Source organism: Liolophura sinensis, chromosome 1 (assembly GCF_032854445.1).
Source record: "Liolophura sinensis isolate JHLJ2023 chromosome 1, CUHK_Ljap_v2, whole genome shotgun sequence".
NCBI lineage: Eukaryota > Metazoa > Mollusca > Polyplacophora > Chitonida > Chitonidae > Liolophura > Liolophura sinensis.
The window spans coordinates 22,663,989-22,683,423 of NC_088295.1; the positions used below are offsets into that span (position 1 = coordinate 22,663,989).

The 19,435-nt window shown below is 40.1% G+C and overlaps 1 protein-coding gene across 2 annotated transcripts; it reads left to right on the forward strand.

The window, feature by feature from the left end:
• The first annotated feature begins 373 nt into the window (after positions 1-373).
• Positions 374-6,521, forward strand: LOC135481815 (chromobox protein homolog 8-like). 2 transcript variants are annotated; one of them, XM_064761535.1, is made up of 5 exons: positions 374-600; positions 1,009-1,052; positions 2,243-2,308; positions 3,527-3,587; positions 4,716-6,521. In XM_064761535.1, the coding sequence occupies exons 1-5, from the start codon at positions 547-549 to the stop codon at positions 5,523-5,525; spliced, it is 1,035 nt and encodes a 344-aa protein (XP_064617605.1). In that variant the 5' UTR covers positions 374-546; the 3' UTR covers positions 5,526-6,521. The 2 variants fall into 2 exon arrangements, with proteins under 2 accessions (XP_064617605.1, XP_064617606.1); XM_064761536.1 differs by having other exon boundaries at positions 3,530-3,587.
• Positions 6,522-19,435: the final 12,914 nt, after the last annotated feature.

Sequence of the window (19,435 nt, forward strand, 5' to 3'; positions counted from 1 at the left end):
ATAACACGGATGGCTATAGGCAGTGATCTAGCTGACCCAACGCGTCAAGGCTGTACTGTGATTCACGACATGTAAATCGTGTAGTTCGGACAAGGGCATGTTGTTTTCGGGGTATTCTCCGTTGCCTTTAAGTGTACTGTCTTGTTTTCATAAGGGCTGCTATATATTCTGACCGCAATAACCTTTGCCCCGATGGGGAAGCATATGGGCAAATTTCCAGCGGTTTGGGCTATGGTCAGTATTGTTTATGTGCGTAGAAACACCCGCGCAGCGTAGCGCACAGGCTCGTGGCACAGCCGTGACGTCACTACCAGGCTATTTATCCTAGGCTCAAGGTGTTGACATTCAGTCGATGAGTGTGGGCTGCGCAGTAGCATAGCACCGAGAATACCCTACTGACTGCTCGCTTCAAGCAGGCTTAATTTACCGGCTAACGTGTTAACCTTACGCCTGTCAGTCAGAGGGACTGTCGAAACACGACTTAAGCTGTGAATATACCATGTGTTAGACAATTGTCATTGGGAATATTTTGTTTACCACAACAACATGGACAGCAGGATATTTACGGCGGATTACATCCAAAAGAGAAGATATCGTAAGGTAAGCAAACATTTAATATCTTGCCAACAAACAATGCCTAGATCATATAAGTGAGTTTTGTCGTTTTAAATGGTTGACTCATTTAGCGGATCTTTTTGAAGATTTCCTATGTACCGAATCTTGTATAAGATAGCTACACTTGTGGTGGCGTATGTGCGCACGGTGTGGTCACAAGTGGTAGATTTAACCCACCGCTTGTCCACGTGTAGAGCGACTATTGATTATTACCTTTCCAGAAGCATCGGTATCATACATACTTAGACAAGTGGCAATGTTTACTGATGTATATAGTACAGGCCCACGTTAAAGCGATACATGTAGGGGTTAATGCTAGCGTTGAATATGTATTAAATATGCGTTTGGGGTTTTACGGCATCCATGTTTATAAAATGTATACTTCTTTTGCAGGGGAAAATCGAGTATCTTGTGAAGTGGAAAGGTTGGAGTGTCAAGTAAGTACATTTGGCTAGGTTTTATGCACAGTAGGGCCGGTTATGTCTAGGTTTGTTTTCTATTCAGAAATTGTCCATTGTTATCTGAGTGCTCAGTCTTGCATGGTTGACTTTCACGACTGAGTGTTACTCCATGGTTAGTGTAATCCGTGTTATAACTATGACTGGGGGGCTATAACGAGTGTGAGCTTAACAGACGACCTTGTTTACAGGGGAGATGTATAGTTACTCATCGTGGTGTAACTCCAGTCACGTGACTTTCCAGCGACCTCGATACTTTACAAATCAGCCTATCTTCTTCCGTGTGCCCAGAAATAGGTTGATGTTTACATTGTGAACACGTCGAGCAATGGTCGAAGATACAAACATATGTAAACACTGGATATATACAACCTGTTGGGTCTAAACATAGGAGCTGTATATGGACACACCCTGTCACCTTTATAACATGGTGTATGGATAGAGGCTAAGCATACGCGACGATATATATTTCATTACTCCAGTACATATGTCTTACGATATGATTATGAACAGTAGACCTGTGTAGCTATATGGACAATCTGTGAAGGTCTTTAGGGAGCTGCCTGAACCTGTTATAGGTGTTATTGGATAACGTGAAGTAATCTGGCTAACTGCATAGATGGGCTTTTGGCTAAGAAGTGTTATACCACTTTATCTTAAGATGTATGTGCCTTTCGGGCTAATAATTCCACATAGGTGTTCATTCATGTGAGAAGTTACATGCACGTGCTCTCATTTGATACGTAATTGTTTGGAACTTCTGTACTTGTGTCCCTGGACGATTTGTTTGACCATCAGCAGACATATGTTCGTAAATGTAGGCATTCATTTCATGCCTGTAGGAAAAGGTGTGTAACCACACACCATTGTTCATGTGCTGTTGATAATTTACACCTGCTCAAAACAGCCCCGAGGCTAACTCAGATACAGTGACTGTTTTTCATTTTAATGAACTCGGAAGCAAATGGGTTAAGCAATGCGTTTATCCCCAGTAAACAGCGCTTCCGAGAGGATGTAGGTTAATTACGTCTAATCAGTGTTGAGGCAGTATGTCTTACTGGTGAACACTCCACGTAAATCTTCGTGAGTTGTCAGTGCACTTGATCGGGGTCAACTTTTAAACGGAAGCCGATACAGTACGGTATGATGTGTTTTGTTTGTATTTACAGACATAGTACATGGGAACCCGAAGAGAATATTCTTGATCCAAAACTGATCGACACATTTGAATACAGGTAAGATGTGCTATGGTATTCTGAGAAGCCAGGTGGATAGTTTCATTTGTAATATTCTTGCCAGTGTTCGAATATCATGCCGCATGCTGGATAGTAATGGATTGGCACTGAATTAAGGTTCTGTGATATTAACAGTATAGAAGTTTTGAACATTTTATTACAGCTTCCACTGAATAACTGTGACGTAAAGGTCGTGCTTGAGTTGTAAACTACCATGCGTGCAACGCATGAGTAAGCAGGGAATTGTACCGCATTACGCACTCTCTTGTGGAATTTTACCAGTCATAAATATAGGGTGTTCTTCACGGGTGATGGAACTAGGGCTCATGGGTTTATCCATGTCAGCTAGGCATTATCCAATCGCTTTAAAGATTGTAGAAAAAGTGGGCTAATTTATGCTTGTTTACGCCGCAAATGTGGCCATAACTCAATCGATCGGCTATCGGGACTACTGAAATCGAGAGGGTCACAACGGTCCGCCTTACACATCATACACGACTGAAGCACAGTTTTTACACGAAGTACACGATAGCATTGTAACCAAACTGTAAACTCGGATGTACATTTGTAAACGTCCTCTAAGAAAGTGATATGTACCTTTAATAATATCATTCCCCATAAATTATCCGAAAGCAAAATTAAACAAATTGATATGTCGTACTTTTTCTCACTCAAGATTTGGTTACCATAGTAGTAAGGGTTGAGTGTACGACTATTAATTCATTTGATTTATTTATTTGATTGGTGTTTTACGCCCTACTCAAGAATATTTCACTTATATGACGGCGGTCAGCATTGTGGCGGGAGGAAACCGGGCAGAGTCTGGAGAAACCCACGACCATCTGCAGGTTGCTGCAAGACCTTCCCATGTACGGCCACATGGGCTTGACTTGAACTCACGGTGGCCGCATTGGTGAGAGGTTCCTGTGTCATTGCGTCGCACTGCCGTGCATTACTATTAATATGATATTAATAAATATTATATTATTATGTATTATTGCAATGTATTTCTCGTTCAGTTGATAGAGCTCTTTTAATGGGGTGATATGAAGGTTTTTTTCTCTAATTTCAGTTTCACGATTGTTTTTTTTTTTTTATTAAAAGGTAGCAAGTCAGTATAGTGTTGTGAACTGTCATATGGATGAAAAGGATTGTGTATGACCAACCTTCTTCTGTTTTGTATCTTCAAAACGACTATTCTGTTATTCTGTTTCTCAGCAGATTTCCCTGTCCCACCAAAAAGCGTGGAGTGAAGCCACAGAAAAGACCTAGGCTACAGGTAAAGGCAGACATTTTCTGTACGCGTAGCTGTGCCTACAAGGCAAATTTCTATACATTAGTTATGTCTCTCTGACTGGGAAGTGTACAAGCTCACAAAAAAAACGATAAAGTCCCGGTTTCTTGAGGAACTTCACCAAATGCAAATGTTTTCAGGATAAAGACACGGCGTATTTCTTCCTCTGCTGATTTTGTACGGACCAAATCCTTCAGCCCAGAGGCCTCAGTATGGGCTTTCGGTCTTGAATCTGCATGACTAGGGTGAAGTAACGTGTATTAACATGGGCTTGGTGATTCTTGTTGACCTGAATGGGTGTATATACACTGACGGCGTTGCCCGGTGTGGCTGCTGCTGGCACTGAGAAGTGTTGCCTCCTCCCTCTCTAGACCCACTATGTTTATGCCCATTGATCGGTTGGCCCACTCGGTCAGGCTGCTCCCAATGTCAGCTTGTTTTCTGGCTGAGGAAACTTCGGGAAGTTGGAACGAAGCCAAGAAATGCTTGTTGGGTTCCTACGATCACTTGCCTATTTTTACACCGAAAAAAGGGTGTAGTTAATTCATGGTGATCAAACGACCTTACTCTTGAGGGATACAATGAAGAATCGATTAAGATGGCAAGCCACACTTCTAAGACCTCTAACTCAACGAAAAAAAGACGAATGCTTTGACTAGAAGCCATTTAAAGACAGTATATCGTAAAATGGGAAACCGCGGGATGCCATATTGCAGGCGATGTGAACGTAAAAAGCACTTCGTTTGTCATCATATGTAGTATCGTAGACACGTGAGTCATTTTCTACTAGCTTAGTGTGATGTATTCGCATGTCTGCACTCGCAATGTTCTCCAGAATTTACCAACTCAGAACACATTCAAGCATTGTTCGACTTTACATCCTAGACCACATGTGACCATCTGAGCGCGGGCGAGGGGAGCATTAATGGAAGTCTCATTTTAATGATGTCCCATTTGTTATTGCCATCAGTGTTGTCTGTTAGCGGAATATTTGTTGCTTCCAGTTGAACTCATATGACGTTCACACCAACTGGGTTATAAATTATACCATTTAAATGAAATCAGTTTCTAGCTGCATTAGTTGCTAACTGATATCTGTCTATGTTTTTTTAGGAGTGGAACTGGGCTGAAGGCAGTGAAGGTGAAGAGGAGCAGAGAAGCCCGTTGTCAGACGCTCACAGTTCCCCGGAGACGGACCTTTTTAATAACAGTCACCTCTGGCCTCCATTGTGTCACAGACGAACCGACCCCCTAACAAAGACACAGAGCAAACCTAAAGCACACGAGCTGTACCTCCGTGAAAATGATTCTAACTTTCCGTCATCGGATATTAATCCATGCGAGGAGAAGCTACTGAAAGAACCCACATCTGCTGCATTGTTTGTGAAGGCCAGCGAGGAGATTAGTGATTGGCCAGCTTCGCCCAAGGCCACAGTGGACAATGTCCAGGGGAAGGCTGACCAGCAATCCACTTATTGTGAAAAGGAAACAGATGGTGACTCAGACAAAACTTTAAAGCATAAAGGTTACCCTTATTGCGACGATGACGAGAGTAGTCCAGTTAAGAAAGCAAAGTTAATTGAGCCACTCGATTGTGCTGGCAAAGAAAATGACTGTTCGCAGTTGTCGGCACGTGGTTATCTATTGTCTGGTGAAGCAGTGGTCAAGCCAGACAAAAACAACATGGAATCTCGCGACCCACGACCAGTTCTGTCTGTTACGCATAATCGTCAGGCAAATCACACAGGTAATCCTTATTCTCCGCTCCCAAAAGTGGGGATCCCTAGAGAGGAGCTGGTGTATCCCGCTGGAGGAGGCGAACCCCTCAATATCCTTGTCACTGATGTCACGTGTAACTCGTTGACTGTTACCTTCTTGGAGAGCCCCACGGGGAAGGGTTTCTTCAAGGATAGTGTGGATTAAGGGTGGTTGCCATCATGGCATATCATTTAAAGTGCTCTGACTATCTTATGAATGTGATACTGTACGGGTAAGACTGACGAATGATGGAATATTGTTTTATCCCGTATTTTGCGGAGAATAATTTTGAAATTGCTAGGGGTGGAGCGGGGAATGCCATAATATTTTTTCATTGGCTCGCTATTTTTATATAGGTGAGGAAGGGACAGTTAAGTTGTATTGGTGCCACATTAATTGTAGAAAGTTTTGGCATCTTTGATATTTTTGACAAGAAAAAGAAAAGCAACAAGCAATTTTGCAGTTAAGGTTGGTTTGAACAATACATGTAATAAGCAACACATGCTGGAAACTACAGGGGGCTTAAGATCATGATGCCGACTGTGTACTGAGCGTGTAGAATGACAGTTCATCCAGGCGTGCGATTCACAAACAGCCCAAAATTGGGATTCAGTGAACCATGAACAATATGCGAATAGCAGACACCTTTGATCGTAGTTCATCATTTTTCAAATGGAACTGCAAATTGATATGCCGGATGGACGTATGTACATTTAGTGCGAACTGTGTTTCATCCATGAACGTGGTTATAATTACTTGATACGAAGTCATCTGTCTATGGTACATTTAGGTTGTTCGTTTGTATTGTGTTACATCATGTAGATATATGAACGAAGGGCTATGTATAAAATCAGAATACTTGCGCAGTTCGTGCAGAATTGGGTCTCTATGTTTCCATCAAAATGAATGTAACTGTTACGTTTTAAAAGCATTTTGAATGGCTGCATTTGTCATAATAGACCTTCTAATGTATAGTTGAAAACAAACACACACTGTTATACCAAAGGACGGGTATAGCATATTCCAGACTTACCCAGTACATTTGCTAAAGTAAAAGCTCATTTGAATGTACATATATCTTCGTGAATACTGTCTTGATGAAATGATCTGTTACTATTTATTGTTTGAAATTTACAAAAATAAAGCATAAGCTTATGAATATTCCACATCTTATTGTGCTTACATGTCCAAACAATTCTGCCCTTGACTGTGGTGGCTATATAGTATATGTACTTCTGTTTACTTGAATAGCACAAAGTGGCCATGCGTCATGCACTGATCCATTGTTCTAAAGCATTGTCGTGGAAAACGAGTAGCACTTTATGGAAGACGTTGTGTGTTGAAGTTTTGACCCCTGCAAAACCTCAGCAACGTCATTAAAACGGGAAGCTCGTCAGGTACACTGGTGAAATGTCCGGTTTCCACCACTCATATATCGATAAACTCGCCTGCTGTCGTGTATATGGGATACTTAGTGCTGTAGACAGCAACAATCAAAATAAAATAAGTTAATGAAATGCTAACAACATTAAGAAGCACCTATTGTGCCAGTATGTCTAAAAAGTTCCAACCTTGACTGTGATGATCGTGGTTTTTATCTGTTCTCTTGAATCTCATGGGAGTCATAAATGGTCCAAGGGATGATGCTGGATTTTATACGTCGACACAGACATTCGTATTTCATTCGTTAACCAAGATGTCAAACTTTCTGGGTCAATAATCGTAAGGCCAATTCCCAAAATACACATTAAAATTGATAACTTGGTGGCTCTTTCGAAGTTATGAATGTGCGCGATTTTGCACATTATCATCACCAACACTCTGCGGCGGATTTCGAGTGTGAAGATCTCACTTGGATCCTTGGCAAGAGTATTAAAATGTCACCTGGACCTCTGACATCTTTGTAGTCAATACGGTGTATAGGAGACATAGATAAAACACTCTGTAGGCGATATTTATAAGCACTCAGAGTATGAAATTCTCATCTGGACCTCTGACATCTTTGTGGCCAACACACTGTGGGAGATACAGACAAGCAGTAAGAGCATGGAAATCTCATCTGAACCTCTGACATATTTGTGTCCAATACGCTGCAGGAGATATAGACAAGTAGTAAGAGCATGAAACTCTCACCTGGACCTCTGACATCTTTGTGTCCAATACGCTGTAGGAGATGTAGACAAGTAGTAAGAGCATGAAACTCTCATCTGGACCTCTGACATCTTTGTGACCAACACGCTGTAAGACAAGTAGTAAGAGTATGAAATTCTCATCTAGACATCTGATATACCTATGAGTAACACGCTGTTGGAGATGTAGACAAGTAATAAGAGTATGAAAATCTCATCTAGACGTGTGACATCTTTGTGACCAACACGCTGTAAGACAAGTAGTAAGAGTATGGAATTCTCATCTAGACATCTGGTATACCTATGAGTAACACACTGTAGGAGATGTAGACAAGTAATAAGAGTATGAAAATCTCATCTAGACGTGTGACATACTTATGCGTAACACGCTATAGGAGATGTAGACAAGTAGTAAGAGTATGAAACTCTCATCTAGACATCTGACATACTCATGAGTAACACGCTGTTGGAGATGTAGACAAGTAATAAGAGTATGAAAATCTCATCTAGACGTGTGACATACTTATGCGTAACACGCTATAGGAGATGTAGACAAGTAGTAAGAGTATGAAACTCTCATCTAGACATCTGACATACTCATGAGTAACACGCTGTTGGAGATGTAGACAAGTAATAAGAGTATGAAAATCTCATCTAGACGTGTGACATACTTATGCGTAACACGCTATAGGAGATGTAGACAAGTAGTAAGAGTATGAAACTCTCATCTAGACATCTGACATACTCATGAGTAACACGCTGTTGGAGATGTAGACAAGTAATAAGAGTATGAAAATCTCATCTAGACATCTGACATACTCATGAGTAACACACTATAGGAGACAGATTAGCAATAAAAGTATGAAAATCCACGCTGAACATCTGACATCTTCATTGTCAACACGCTGTCACAGTAAGAGACAGTATCAGTATATAAATGTAGGCCTACATGTGCGTCGCTGCACCATATTAATACAATGCAATGGCAAAGGCAGTGTCTGCCACTTCGTAAAAATATATATATATATATATATATATATATATATATATATATATATATATATATATATATATTGTATGCTGAAGTTCACAATCAACACACGACTGTGTAGCTTGCACGTGTCCATTGGTGGGTTACAGGATGTGGTTTACTGGATGTTACTGTGTGGTATTGAAAACCGTACCACCGTAGCCGTATCGCGTGGTGTTTGCTATCTTTTGTTGACCTTGCCTTCAAAGAATGACAACCGTCGAGTCACCAGTGTTTCTGTTATACTCGATGGCATGAATTCGCCATTTGGTATTGAGATGGATTTCTCGTGATGGTGTTAGGCTTGCTACTACTTGCATACTACTAACACACATACGTTGTGTCGCTAATTCTCTGCCCACTCGTCACTCAAACTCACATCGATTTGAATTGCCTGTCTGTAATTATATCTTGATGGCAGCAGACAGTTGCCTTGAGGGAGTCTTCTTGTGTGTGATTCTGAATATTTCTCTTTGTCAGCTCGAGGCTAACTCTTACCATGGCGCCCGAGTACGGACGGATCAATTCAAACACACGATCATCAAGTTCGATCCATGAATTATAGACTGGTGTGTCATGGATGTTCCAGGAAAATTCAAGTTTTTTGTCGCCTTCTGTCCCAATCTCTATCTCACAGACCTTATAACCCGCCATGATTCCAGGGCAATTATCATGGGTGGACAATGTTTTGATGCGTATAAACTGACAAGAATTTTTAACGATTGTGCTCTAACAGTTAACAAATTCATGTAAAATGGTAGTCGATGTAGACAACTTTTCAATCAACAAACCTTAACCTGGAATACAAATTTGTCCAGAACATTTTGTTCTTTGTCTTCGTCATATTTATGTGAATATTATATACGGATATTGGATTTCTGTACCATTAACGAGTCTCAGATCACACACTTAAGGCCATCTATAATTGCGAATCAAAATACTTTGGTAACTTGATGATTACACCGGTTATAGGTTATAAACTGTAGCAAACCAGTCTTATATTGATGTCTGACACATGCATGCTCAGTTCGGCGTTTTGAACCAACATAATGCCCAAAGCCCGTATGGCAGTACTCCATTCAGGAAATACACTTAGGCCGATAAAGGAAGTTTCTGATCAGTTTATGAAAAACCTCCCTCATCCACTTGACCTTTCTGCGTACCTGGAGTGCAGCTCCACGCGCATGCATGCCCGCGCGTCCATGGCAGGCACGTGTCGTTTCACAGCGCCAGTTTGATTTTCTGAGAGCCAGACGTATTTTAATGGCTGTTTCTAGCACGCGCTTGCACGTGACAGACAAACGTTTCGTGACCAGCGCTATTGTTACAATTGAATTCACCGAAATTAACTGAAAAAAGCAGTAGTAATAATTTCCATATTAATTCAAACAAGTACTTTTCGTTGGATTGACACGATTTGTCCATTTGGATGTACGCGTTACACTCCAAGTCACATCGCGATGCCCGTTATAACAATGTACCCTTAAAATGCATACACGTCTGGCCTAGCTACTGATATAACTTCGTAGGTTGTCGCATATGCGTGTCAATGCTGAACTGTACCATGATATATCGCAGATTCATTGGCAACCTTCACGTGTTCGTGTAAATACTGTATGGTGCCAAGGTGTAGCTGACAAGTTTACTTTATATTATTTTTCTTTATGTCGTAATTATCTTATGTGTAATACAACTGATTGTATCATTACCAATTGGATTATTTCGGAAAACAACCGTGAACAAAACATTTTTATTAATTAAACAAATAAACGTGCTCGACTTCCGCATGTCATTAATGCCGTTACTTTTAAACATGTATACTGGTTAGTGTGTAATTAAATGCGACAGACCACTTCCGTGGCCGAATGGTTAGAGCTCCACTTCGAAGTCTTCAAAATGGTACTTATTTTTTCCTCGCTTGATGCTCATCACTGAGAGGTCATAGCAAAGAAACAGGACTGGTTGGCTCGGTGTCAGTATAATATGATTGGGTGGGGTGTCATGTCTGGTGTCTTCGCCATGTTATTTCAATGGCTGCAGCACTTTGGCAGCATGGACTCAGCCTGCCACAAAAAGATACAACATATGTATACACACCTAATGACTCATCGTCATTATATAACTGAAAAATTGTGGTGCGACGTTAAACCCGAAACATACATACTAAATGCGACATTAAACCCCAAGTATAAATACTAAATGCGGCATTAAACCCCAAGCATGCATATTAAATGCGACATTAAACCCCAAGCATACATACTAAATGTGAAATAAACCCCAAGCATACATACTAAATGTGACATTGAACTCCAAGCATACATACTAAATGTGACATTAAACTCCAAGCATGTATACTAAATGCGACATTAAACCCCAAGCATACATACTAAATGCGGAGATCTCGTCTATCGAAAAGAATAATTCATTGATTAATGATATCTATGTACTAAAAGAAAATCAAATAAAAAGACCGCTTCTCTCACTGCACGTTTTTGCTTATTACCAATGCGTGATAACTGGAATCGGTCTGAATTTTACATCCAGAAAAGAAGATTTGATAAACATACATCTGCAGCACTTCATTTGTCTGTTTTTAACTGACAGAGTGACAAACTTAAGGTGAAGTATATATGTGCTGAACACCCAAATCATGGTCTGAATACACAATCGGTATATCGTGCCACCTGTGATCTGACAACCTGCAATAATAGATTATATCTCCACATACACTATACACGGAGGACTGTACATTATATGTTAGCTTCTTTGTACCGCGTATATAATGACACAATACGTGATGACATGTCTTTGCCAGAGAGACAATCACCGAGGGCAAAGCCTCAAAAGAAGATCCGATATGACCATACAGATCAACAGCCAGGTCCCGTTATGTTTTCTAGTTTTTGGCATCCATTCCTAAAAGGAAGAAATGACCATTGATTTATTCCACATGACATGCATTAATGGCAAATACAAAGGTTGCATCAGTCGCTCACCGGACGAGCCAAGGACACGCCTGCATGATATACTCTGCAAACAGTGTGTAATACGCTGGTCCTGTCATCAAGGGACAGATTTTGCTCGTATAGTGTCTGACTGGATTGGATAGTCCGTCAAGATAAACATATTCTCCACCTAATTCTATATTGATGCATGCCGGATGATGTACCGAGTCTCGATGGAAGCCTTCACTCGATAACCCCCAGTTTCCTATTAGTCAGGAACAGAAAATTATACAATTATGCAAAATTGCACACACATGACCTATGTATTAATATTATGCAAATCTTGTAATATGAAATCTAAAACGTGAAGGTGAATATAGTCGTACCAGATAACCCCAATGAGTAGCACATCAGAGATGTTGGACTATATTGCATTATATCTAAATCTGTAGGAAAACTATAGTAATCATCATAATTAGTGGAATATCATTTAAACACCACTATATATAAACCATTCCACAAGATATTCAGGGGGGTCTCAGTGGCTCGGTTGGTTAGGGCGCAGGCGCAGCGTAATGACTCTCACCAATGCGTAGTCTCTCACCAATGCGGTCGCTTTGAGTTCAAGTCCAGCTCATGCTGACTTCCTCTCCGGCCGTATGTGGGAAGGTCTGCTGCAACCTGCGGATGGTCGTGGGTTTCCCCCGGGCTCTGCCCGGTTTCCTCCCACCATAATGCTGACCACCGTCGTATAAGTGAAATATTCTTGAGTACTGCGTAAAACACCAATCAAATAAATAAATAAATAAATAAATAAACAAGATATTCAGTTTCTCTACACCGTACTGTATACTTAAGTACATCCAGATTCCTTTAAATATGTAGATTTGAAATTTTTATGCACATATGTCTTTAATTGGAAATATAGTTTATGGTATTGATATGCTACCATTCTGAACCGATAAGTTGATTCCGTTAACAACCGGATGTGCTCCCATTTCGCGAGAAAATATCTCTGATCTCGTTAACTGAAAGATATGCTTGCATTCCGAACAGAATTATATCTGGTCCTGTTAAAAGACCGATATGCTCGCATTAATTCCGAACGTTGATTATGCATTCCGAACAGATATCTCTATTTAGTTTGTAACAGGAAGTTACATAATTATGCACATATTCCGAGGCAATGTATCTGATCCCGTTAACGGGGGGTATTCTAATATAATTTGAACAGACGAGTTTTCTTCCTGATTCAGAACTAGTTTCTGGTAGTTTGGATCCCGTTCCAAAGATACACAAAGATGTTTTCTTTAGGAACGTCAGCCTAGCTATTTATTTTGCTTTTGACGTGTATATTATATTTTTATGTAATGATATCATTGACGATTTTGTAAGAAGACAGCTATTGTCCTATTCCAAACCGCCAAAGGGAAGCTTTGGTTTTCAGTTTTGTGTTCATGGAAACAATACACTAATATTGCCACACGACACGGCACACAACACAATCCACGCATACGATACAATCCATGCACACGACACAATCCACGCAGAAGATACAATCCATGCACACGACACAATCCACGCATACGATACAATCCACACATACGATACAATCCACGCACACAATACAATTCACGCACACAGTACAACTCACGCCCATATGTTGCTAATGCCGGAAGCTTACAAAACAATGAAAAAACTGTATGCAGACTATATGCCCAATATATGGAACAAAAATTGAAATAAGCACTAGCTTTAATCATGATCTCACGAAGATTCAAATGGGACTAAACACTGAAAAGGAACCATCTATGCGGTCCGAGAATTACGGATATACAACAAATACAGTTGAATACATTATTATTCTCACAAATGAGATGGAACACTTTGCTGTTCTCAGTGTCAACACAAAAGAAATTTAAGACAAAAAACTAAGTATAAACATTACGCCATTTTCATGCAAACGAGCAAATCAGGACACAAACTGCTAATAGCAGCAATCAATCTTGGTCCATTCACTGGTAGGAGATTGTTGTTTACGCGGCCACTGTGACCCAGAGCTTGCCAGACTAGGTCGACCTAGATCATGACCTGGAGTCCGAGATGAGCTGTGACAAACAAGTCTCCATGGCTGATGAATCATGTAAATAGAGTGATGATTTCATTGCGTCTACTCATGGGCTTTGTTTCTAGAAGGTATTAAAATGCTCACCATTTGTGAAATGAATCTTGGGATGGTGGAGGGGGGTTGGGGGTTAGGGGGAAAAGGGGGTTCTTCGTGACCAGCACAATTACTGACGCGAGAGCCGCTCACCCACACGATCGCTGTGAGTTCAAGTCTAGCTGATGCTGGCTTCCACTACGGCGTCACGTGGGAAGCTCTGTCATCAATCTGCGGATGGTCATGGGTTTCTGACGGGCTCTGCTCGGTTTCTAATTGTTGGCCTGCCTCGGCCCTCTGAGTGAGCTGTAAGGGTAACTGCATATTATATATGAGAAATCCTTAGTTCGTCAGAGGCGTGTAGACTTCTATCAACAATATAAATTTCTTATAAAACTACGTGAACAAATAGATGCCAATAATTAAATGACTAAATGGTTTTTAATTGTGATAACAGTTTGACAACGAATGCATGGTTCCTTCTTACTTTTCCAAATTCAAAACATTGTAGATGGAGAATAAATTCATTAAGGGATCTACATAGTTAATCAACATAAAGCAAAAACATATACATGCACTCTCCCTTGACACCCTCTTAAACATCCGGCTTTACTGTGTTCAGTTCTCGGGGCAAGGCATTTATTCAGGCTTGTTAGCAAATGGAGATGTTATCCCACAGATATAGGTCAGAATTCCCAGAGAATGTAGTCATCGAAAAAATGAGCTAGTAATAAATATCGAGGGTTGATGGAAGGTATCAAATTTTTACACCATATACATACCCGTGTGCAATTACAATCAAACTTAACCACATTACGTAAAAAACGTGCGTGGGGGCTTGAGTGTGTCCGTGGCTGCGAAGGATTAATGTGCTAGCGCAGCACGATGGCTGGCTCAGGAACCTTGCACCAATGAGGAAGATGTGACCTCTCCGGTTGTAGGTGGGAAGGCCTCCCAAAAATCGGCGAATGTTCGTAGATAAATAAATAAATGAATAAATAAATAAATAATAAAATAGTGGATGCATGCGTTAGCCTAATTATCCCAGTTTGAACTAAAGCAGATGTATCATGTGAAATTTCACCTATGCGTTACTTTGTTGGTGTTTTTTTTTTTTTGGAACCCTATATATATATATATATATCTAGTCAAACTTTTCGTGATGCATGACATATATTAGTAATGTATAGATAGTATATACAAGTTGTAAGCAGATTTGTCATTTTCAAAAGGACGTTCATTAAAAATACATACCATTTATATAGAGGCAAGGCTTCTGTTATACTCTCTTCGCGACAGACTATTCAAATATATTGTGAATAAGTATTATTATGCATGTGACTGAAGGCCATGGATCTCTGCTAGAGATTCCAGCAAAACCAAAAAATAAACTTTTAACACTTTTGTACTGTATATAACTTCACATTTCACCCAGACGAACAAAATTTATGTAATTTATAAATGAAAAAAAATTAGACTCCGATCCGATAGATATTGTGAATATTGTACCGGACAGTTGACTTCCATGAAATTTAGAGCGAGACGGTGTTGATGAGCATATGTGATTGCAATGTTCCAAATGTAGCAGATACAGTAGTGTCTATTTGAGCTATTTGTAAATGTGCAAATCAAAGCCTTAATTAACTTGATCAATATTGATTTCTACTTTTATGCCTGTTATTTGAACCTGAATATTTTGAGGTAAATGTCGTTTTGTAATGTGTAGGCATATACACGCAAACTGACCCTCGTGCAGTATTTGTACATGTACCAAATGTGTAATACACCTGTATAGTCGATCAAGTTTAACTATTCTTGATATAAGTGTACAGTTATAAAAAGACGAAAACTCTCACTAGGGCGATTTTGACAGGTTACGTCCTTTAAATTTATGTTCTGATTATTGAATGTAGCGACACGTGACCAAATGCTAAAGATGTATGTCTGTCAATGGGTTACCATTTCCCGCGCAGTTACGATTCGGGTCAAAGCCGGATTGACAATTTATATCGTTTTCTTGCAACACGTGTGCTACTTCGCCATGCAGTTTGCCCACAAAAGGTCACCGCAATGCAGGGGTACACCATAGACTATACACAGCTATAATTGGTCCAAATTACTTTAGGCGCGTCGTGATTTTAATCCCATTCTCAGAAAAGGAACTCTCTAGGTTTCCTTGCCTTCATTGTTATCTGGGTCTAATTAGGTATAGGTTTTATAGGTTCTACTCATCTGCACTCTCATCCTAAAGGGATGACTTCACCAAAAATTCCTACAATAAATCAAAGGAGAAAAGCGTTTGTGAAAATTCTTTGTGTTGAAGTGACGTGCATGCGATGGTTTTAACCACATACCAGAACCCTGTGTTTATTACAGGTTTTTCAACTAACAATTTTCATATCCCGTTCCTCTACATCATTTTCAAGAATTATTTCACTCAATGTGACAGTTCTGGCAGATGATTAAACACGATGTTGGACACTCCGAAGTTATGCCTTCTGCCTGTTATGCTGTCATGAATATCTACACAACCAGAGTTCTTTCTGACCCTTGTATATTGTGAACAGTGCTGTATATATAGCAAGGAGCCTATACCAGAAACATCGAGAAGCTGGGACCTGAAAATGTACACTACATATACAGGGACTGGGTTGAAATGAGGCTGGATACGAATCAGTAATAATGATGGTTATGGACACGTGCAGGCAAACACCCTGAACGCGCTATCTGATGTATCAGTACATCGCGGGTTTCATTTCAGGGCATATATATTAGGTGTAGTCTCCCAATGGCACGCCATACTGGCGTTGTTGAAGTGCTTTGTTTGTGATTTAGAATAAACCTGTGGAAAGTTAATTTAATTAAAGTCTCGCGCGTTTATTGATTATCAGCTGTAGACCAGCTGCTGAGACAAAGGTCTGTACAGTGTGCAGCCCGTCGAAACTGCTGTAGCCCCCCGCCATACCACAGCTGATGAAATTTAATATACAATCTGTTATTAAAATACTGGCCAGCCGATGTGGTATATAAGTGGATAAAAAGATGCTGACCAGTTTAAGCAGTTCGGGCCCTGCCCCCGTGACATTTTACTATGTTCCTCGGTCGCTTTGAGGTACCTGAGAGAAAAGAAATCTATTTTCAGTTGAGTAAATATTCAGATTTCACGGCTTGAAAGGTCAATAGGCTCAGTCGTGCTTATTTGGCATAAAATACTCCGTGAATGTCCCAGTGTAGCTGTGGTCCGGCCGGTAGCCTTCCCTGTGGGTTGACCTCGGCCTAATGGTCAGTCAATGGGTGTTAAACAGCGCGTGCCGTCTTGTGAGCGCGTGCTCTTCGCCGTCTGGTCTGTGAGCAGGAGGCTGCATTGTTCGAAAAACACCTGCCCAAAATTACCTGCTTGTTGGTGGAAATGCATCCGAAACGCGACCCCTTTCTACCTGATATTAATGTCCAGGACAATTAACGAAGACAACATTATGGCAAGAATCATTTGAAGTACACAATCAGTACAATTACTGCTCATTATTGACACGGTCCAGCGACAGTTCATGTAGTGTACGGTGCTCTGGGATCTGATTGTTAGAGATTACTTAAAGCTAAACACAACATCATATGGGGAAACGTGGTACACATAAATACATTTATAATGAAATGAAACATCCATGAAACACAAAACTTCAGCAGAAACCAAAAACTTTAAATGTGACTAGAAATTAATTTGACACAGGATATACATAGGCCTCTACATGTTCAATTCATCCATAAATCACGTTGGGATAGAAAGAGGTTAGAAGCAGACAAAAGGAAACATTACAGGACAATAATGTGTCTGATAGAAATTCTAAGACTTAATTCTAAAAAATAATGTAAACTGAGACTAAACAACAGGTTAAAAAAAACAGAATCTGATAAATTCCTATATAATCGTATGATTATCAAACAAACCATTTTCAACTACGATCCAGAAAATATGTACTGTTAAGCTTGTGTTGACTCTCTTGGCAAGAACTCTATGAAAGGCAAAAATTCCTGGTGAGGAGACGTTATAAATGTATACCTCTCAAACACCTGAATATGCAGAAGCGACTTCTCAAGCGAACCTAGTGTAACAAGAGAAGTGCTAAGACCACAATTCATTGACGTACCAACTGTCAACTGAACAAAATAGTGCCCGGAATCGTATCTTCCCGATATCAATGGAGATATCAGACATCTCTTTCAGCGCACAATACCTTCGTAATAACTAATTGCATTACTTTTTTTTTTGTGGTTTTCATCTAATTCTGCTAACGCCACGGAGCGTGGGAAATGTAAGTTTGCTAATATGTAACTATTTATCCGTTCACATCAACGTATAGAATAAAACTCCATAACATTTAATTTTTAGTAATTATTAATAATATTTCATCGGTTTCACGTGACCATATCTTTGCCAACTATCACACTGTCCTCAATGATCTGGTTTTACTGTCCATCCCGTAGTGTTTTATACTGCACACCTGCATAAACCAATATCCTTATGATTCCGGGAGACTTGGTCCCTTTGCATTGTTCTCATGTCACTAAATTACTGATGACAACAAAGCATTTGAGTAATTCTAGACCAGTGAATGGTTCATATCTTAACTAAATTTTGGTTCATTAGTAACCCAATTATCCATACCACAGTTCATGGTACTAAAAGTTGTATAAATTGCTAATACATGTGCAGTTAAGCGTTTACATGAACAGTTTGTATAAAACCCTGACTGTATGAGGTAAACGTGTGACCATTTGCCAGCTATCATAATGCCACCGCTGCTCTGTGTGAACCCTCCATGCTGTAGTCTTATACAACAGTTATACGCTCTGTTCTTCCGTGAATATCGTCGATCACTGTCTAACATGCTTTTTTTACATTGCTAGCGCTTGATAAAGACACGATTGCGTGAATCATTTGTTACAGGTATATGAAAGTCACGTCTTCACTTCCCTTGTAAAGACAAAGATCACGATTGATTTCCAATAGGAGCGTGAACGAACTTTTAAAAAGGAATATATATTACGTTATACATAAAGGCAAATACGTAGCTGCATACAGATTCCATTTAGTGTAATTTAACACAGAATGAATGCATAGAATGGCCGCGTCCAGAAATTAATAAATATAACCATTTTCTCAAATAACATTTCTCAAATGTTTCCCACAACCCATGTATATAAAATACAGTAAAAAAAAAATAATACTTTTTCTCCACTGGCATGAAACAGTCTTCCTAAACTAGACTGTTTCTATACTGTTCGTGCTTATTTAAAGTCTATGGGCATATGGACATGCATATGGACGTGCGTTATGCTTAAATTAATGTGGAATCTTTTGTACAACCAACGATAACTTACATAAGTCTATGTCCGAACTATTCAGAACAACCAGCCTTGATTTATAAATACGCCTCCAGGAGGATTCAACGTCTTATACCCCGATCACACAAAGCAAGTTCTCACAAGTTCTTAAAATTGCTGCCCAACGGGCTCAAACTGCGTGCGAACGGAGTGGACAGTGTGGCAACTTTTTACGGTCTTTATATGAACTTCGTGGACGGGCTCGGACGGGAACGGTGCTCTAGAACTTCGAGCCTGCTCAAATCTTTCTTGCGGTCTTTCCGTTCTGCAATTAGACCGAGTGACAGCATACTTAAAACGAGATGGACGTACTACGAACGGAACTGCCGTGCTTTGATCCTACTAAGGTCGTGTTACGACGTGGCGCAGTCGGGCATCAATTGCATTACGTGTGCACACCGACGGGATCCTTTTGTACCTCGTTCGCA

Excerpts from the sequence above, each read along its gene's own strand:
- LOC135481815 (XM_064761535.1), top strand. The coding sequence starts at position 547 with ATGGACAGCAGGATATTTACGGCGGATTACATCCAAAAGAGAAGATAT. Across the intron at positions 1,053-2,242 it reads TGGAAAGGTTGGAGTGTCAA|ACATAGTACATGGGAACCCG; the intron begins GTAAGTACATTT and ends TTGTATTTACAG. Across the intron at positions 2,309-3,526 it reads ATCGACACATTTGAATACAG|CAGATTTCCCTGTCCCACCA; the intron begins GTAAGATGTGCT and ends TCTGTTTCTCAG.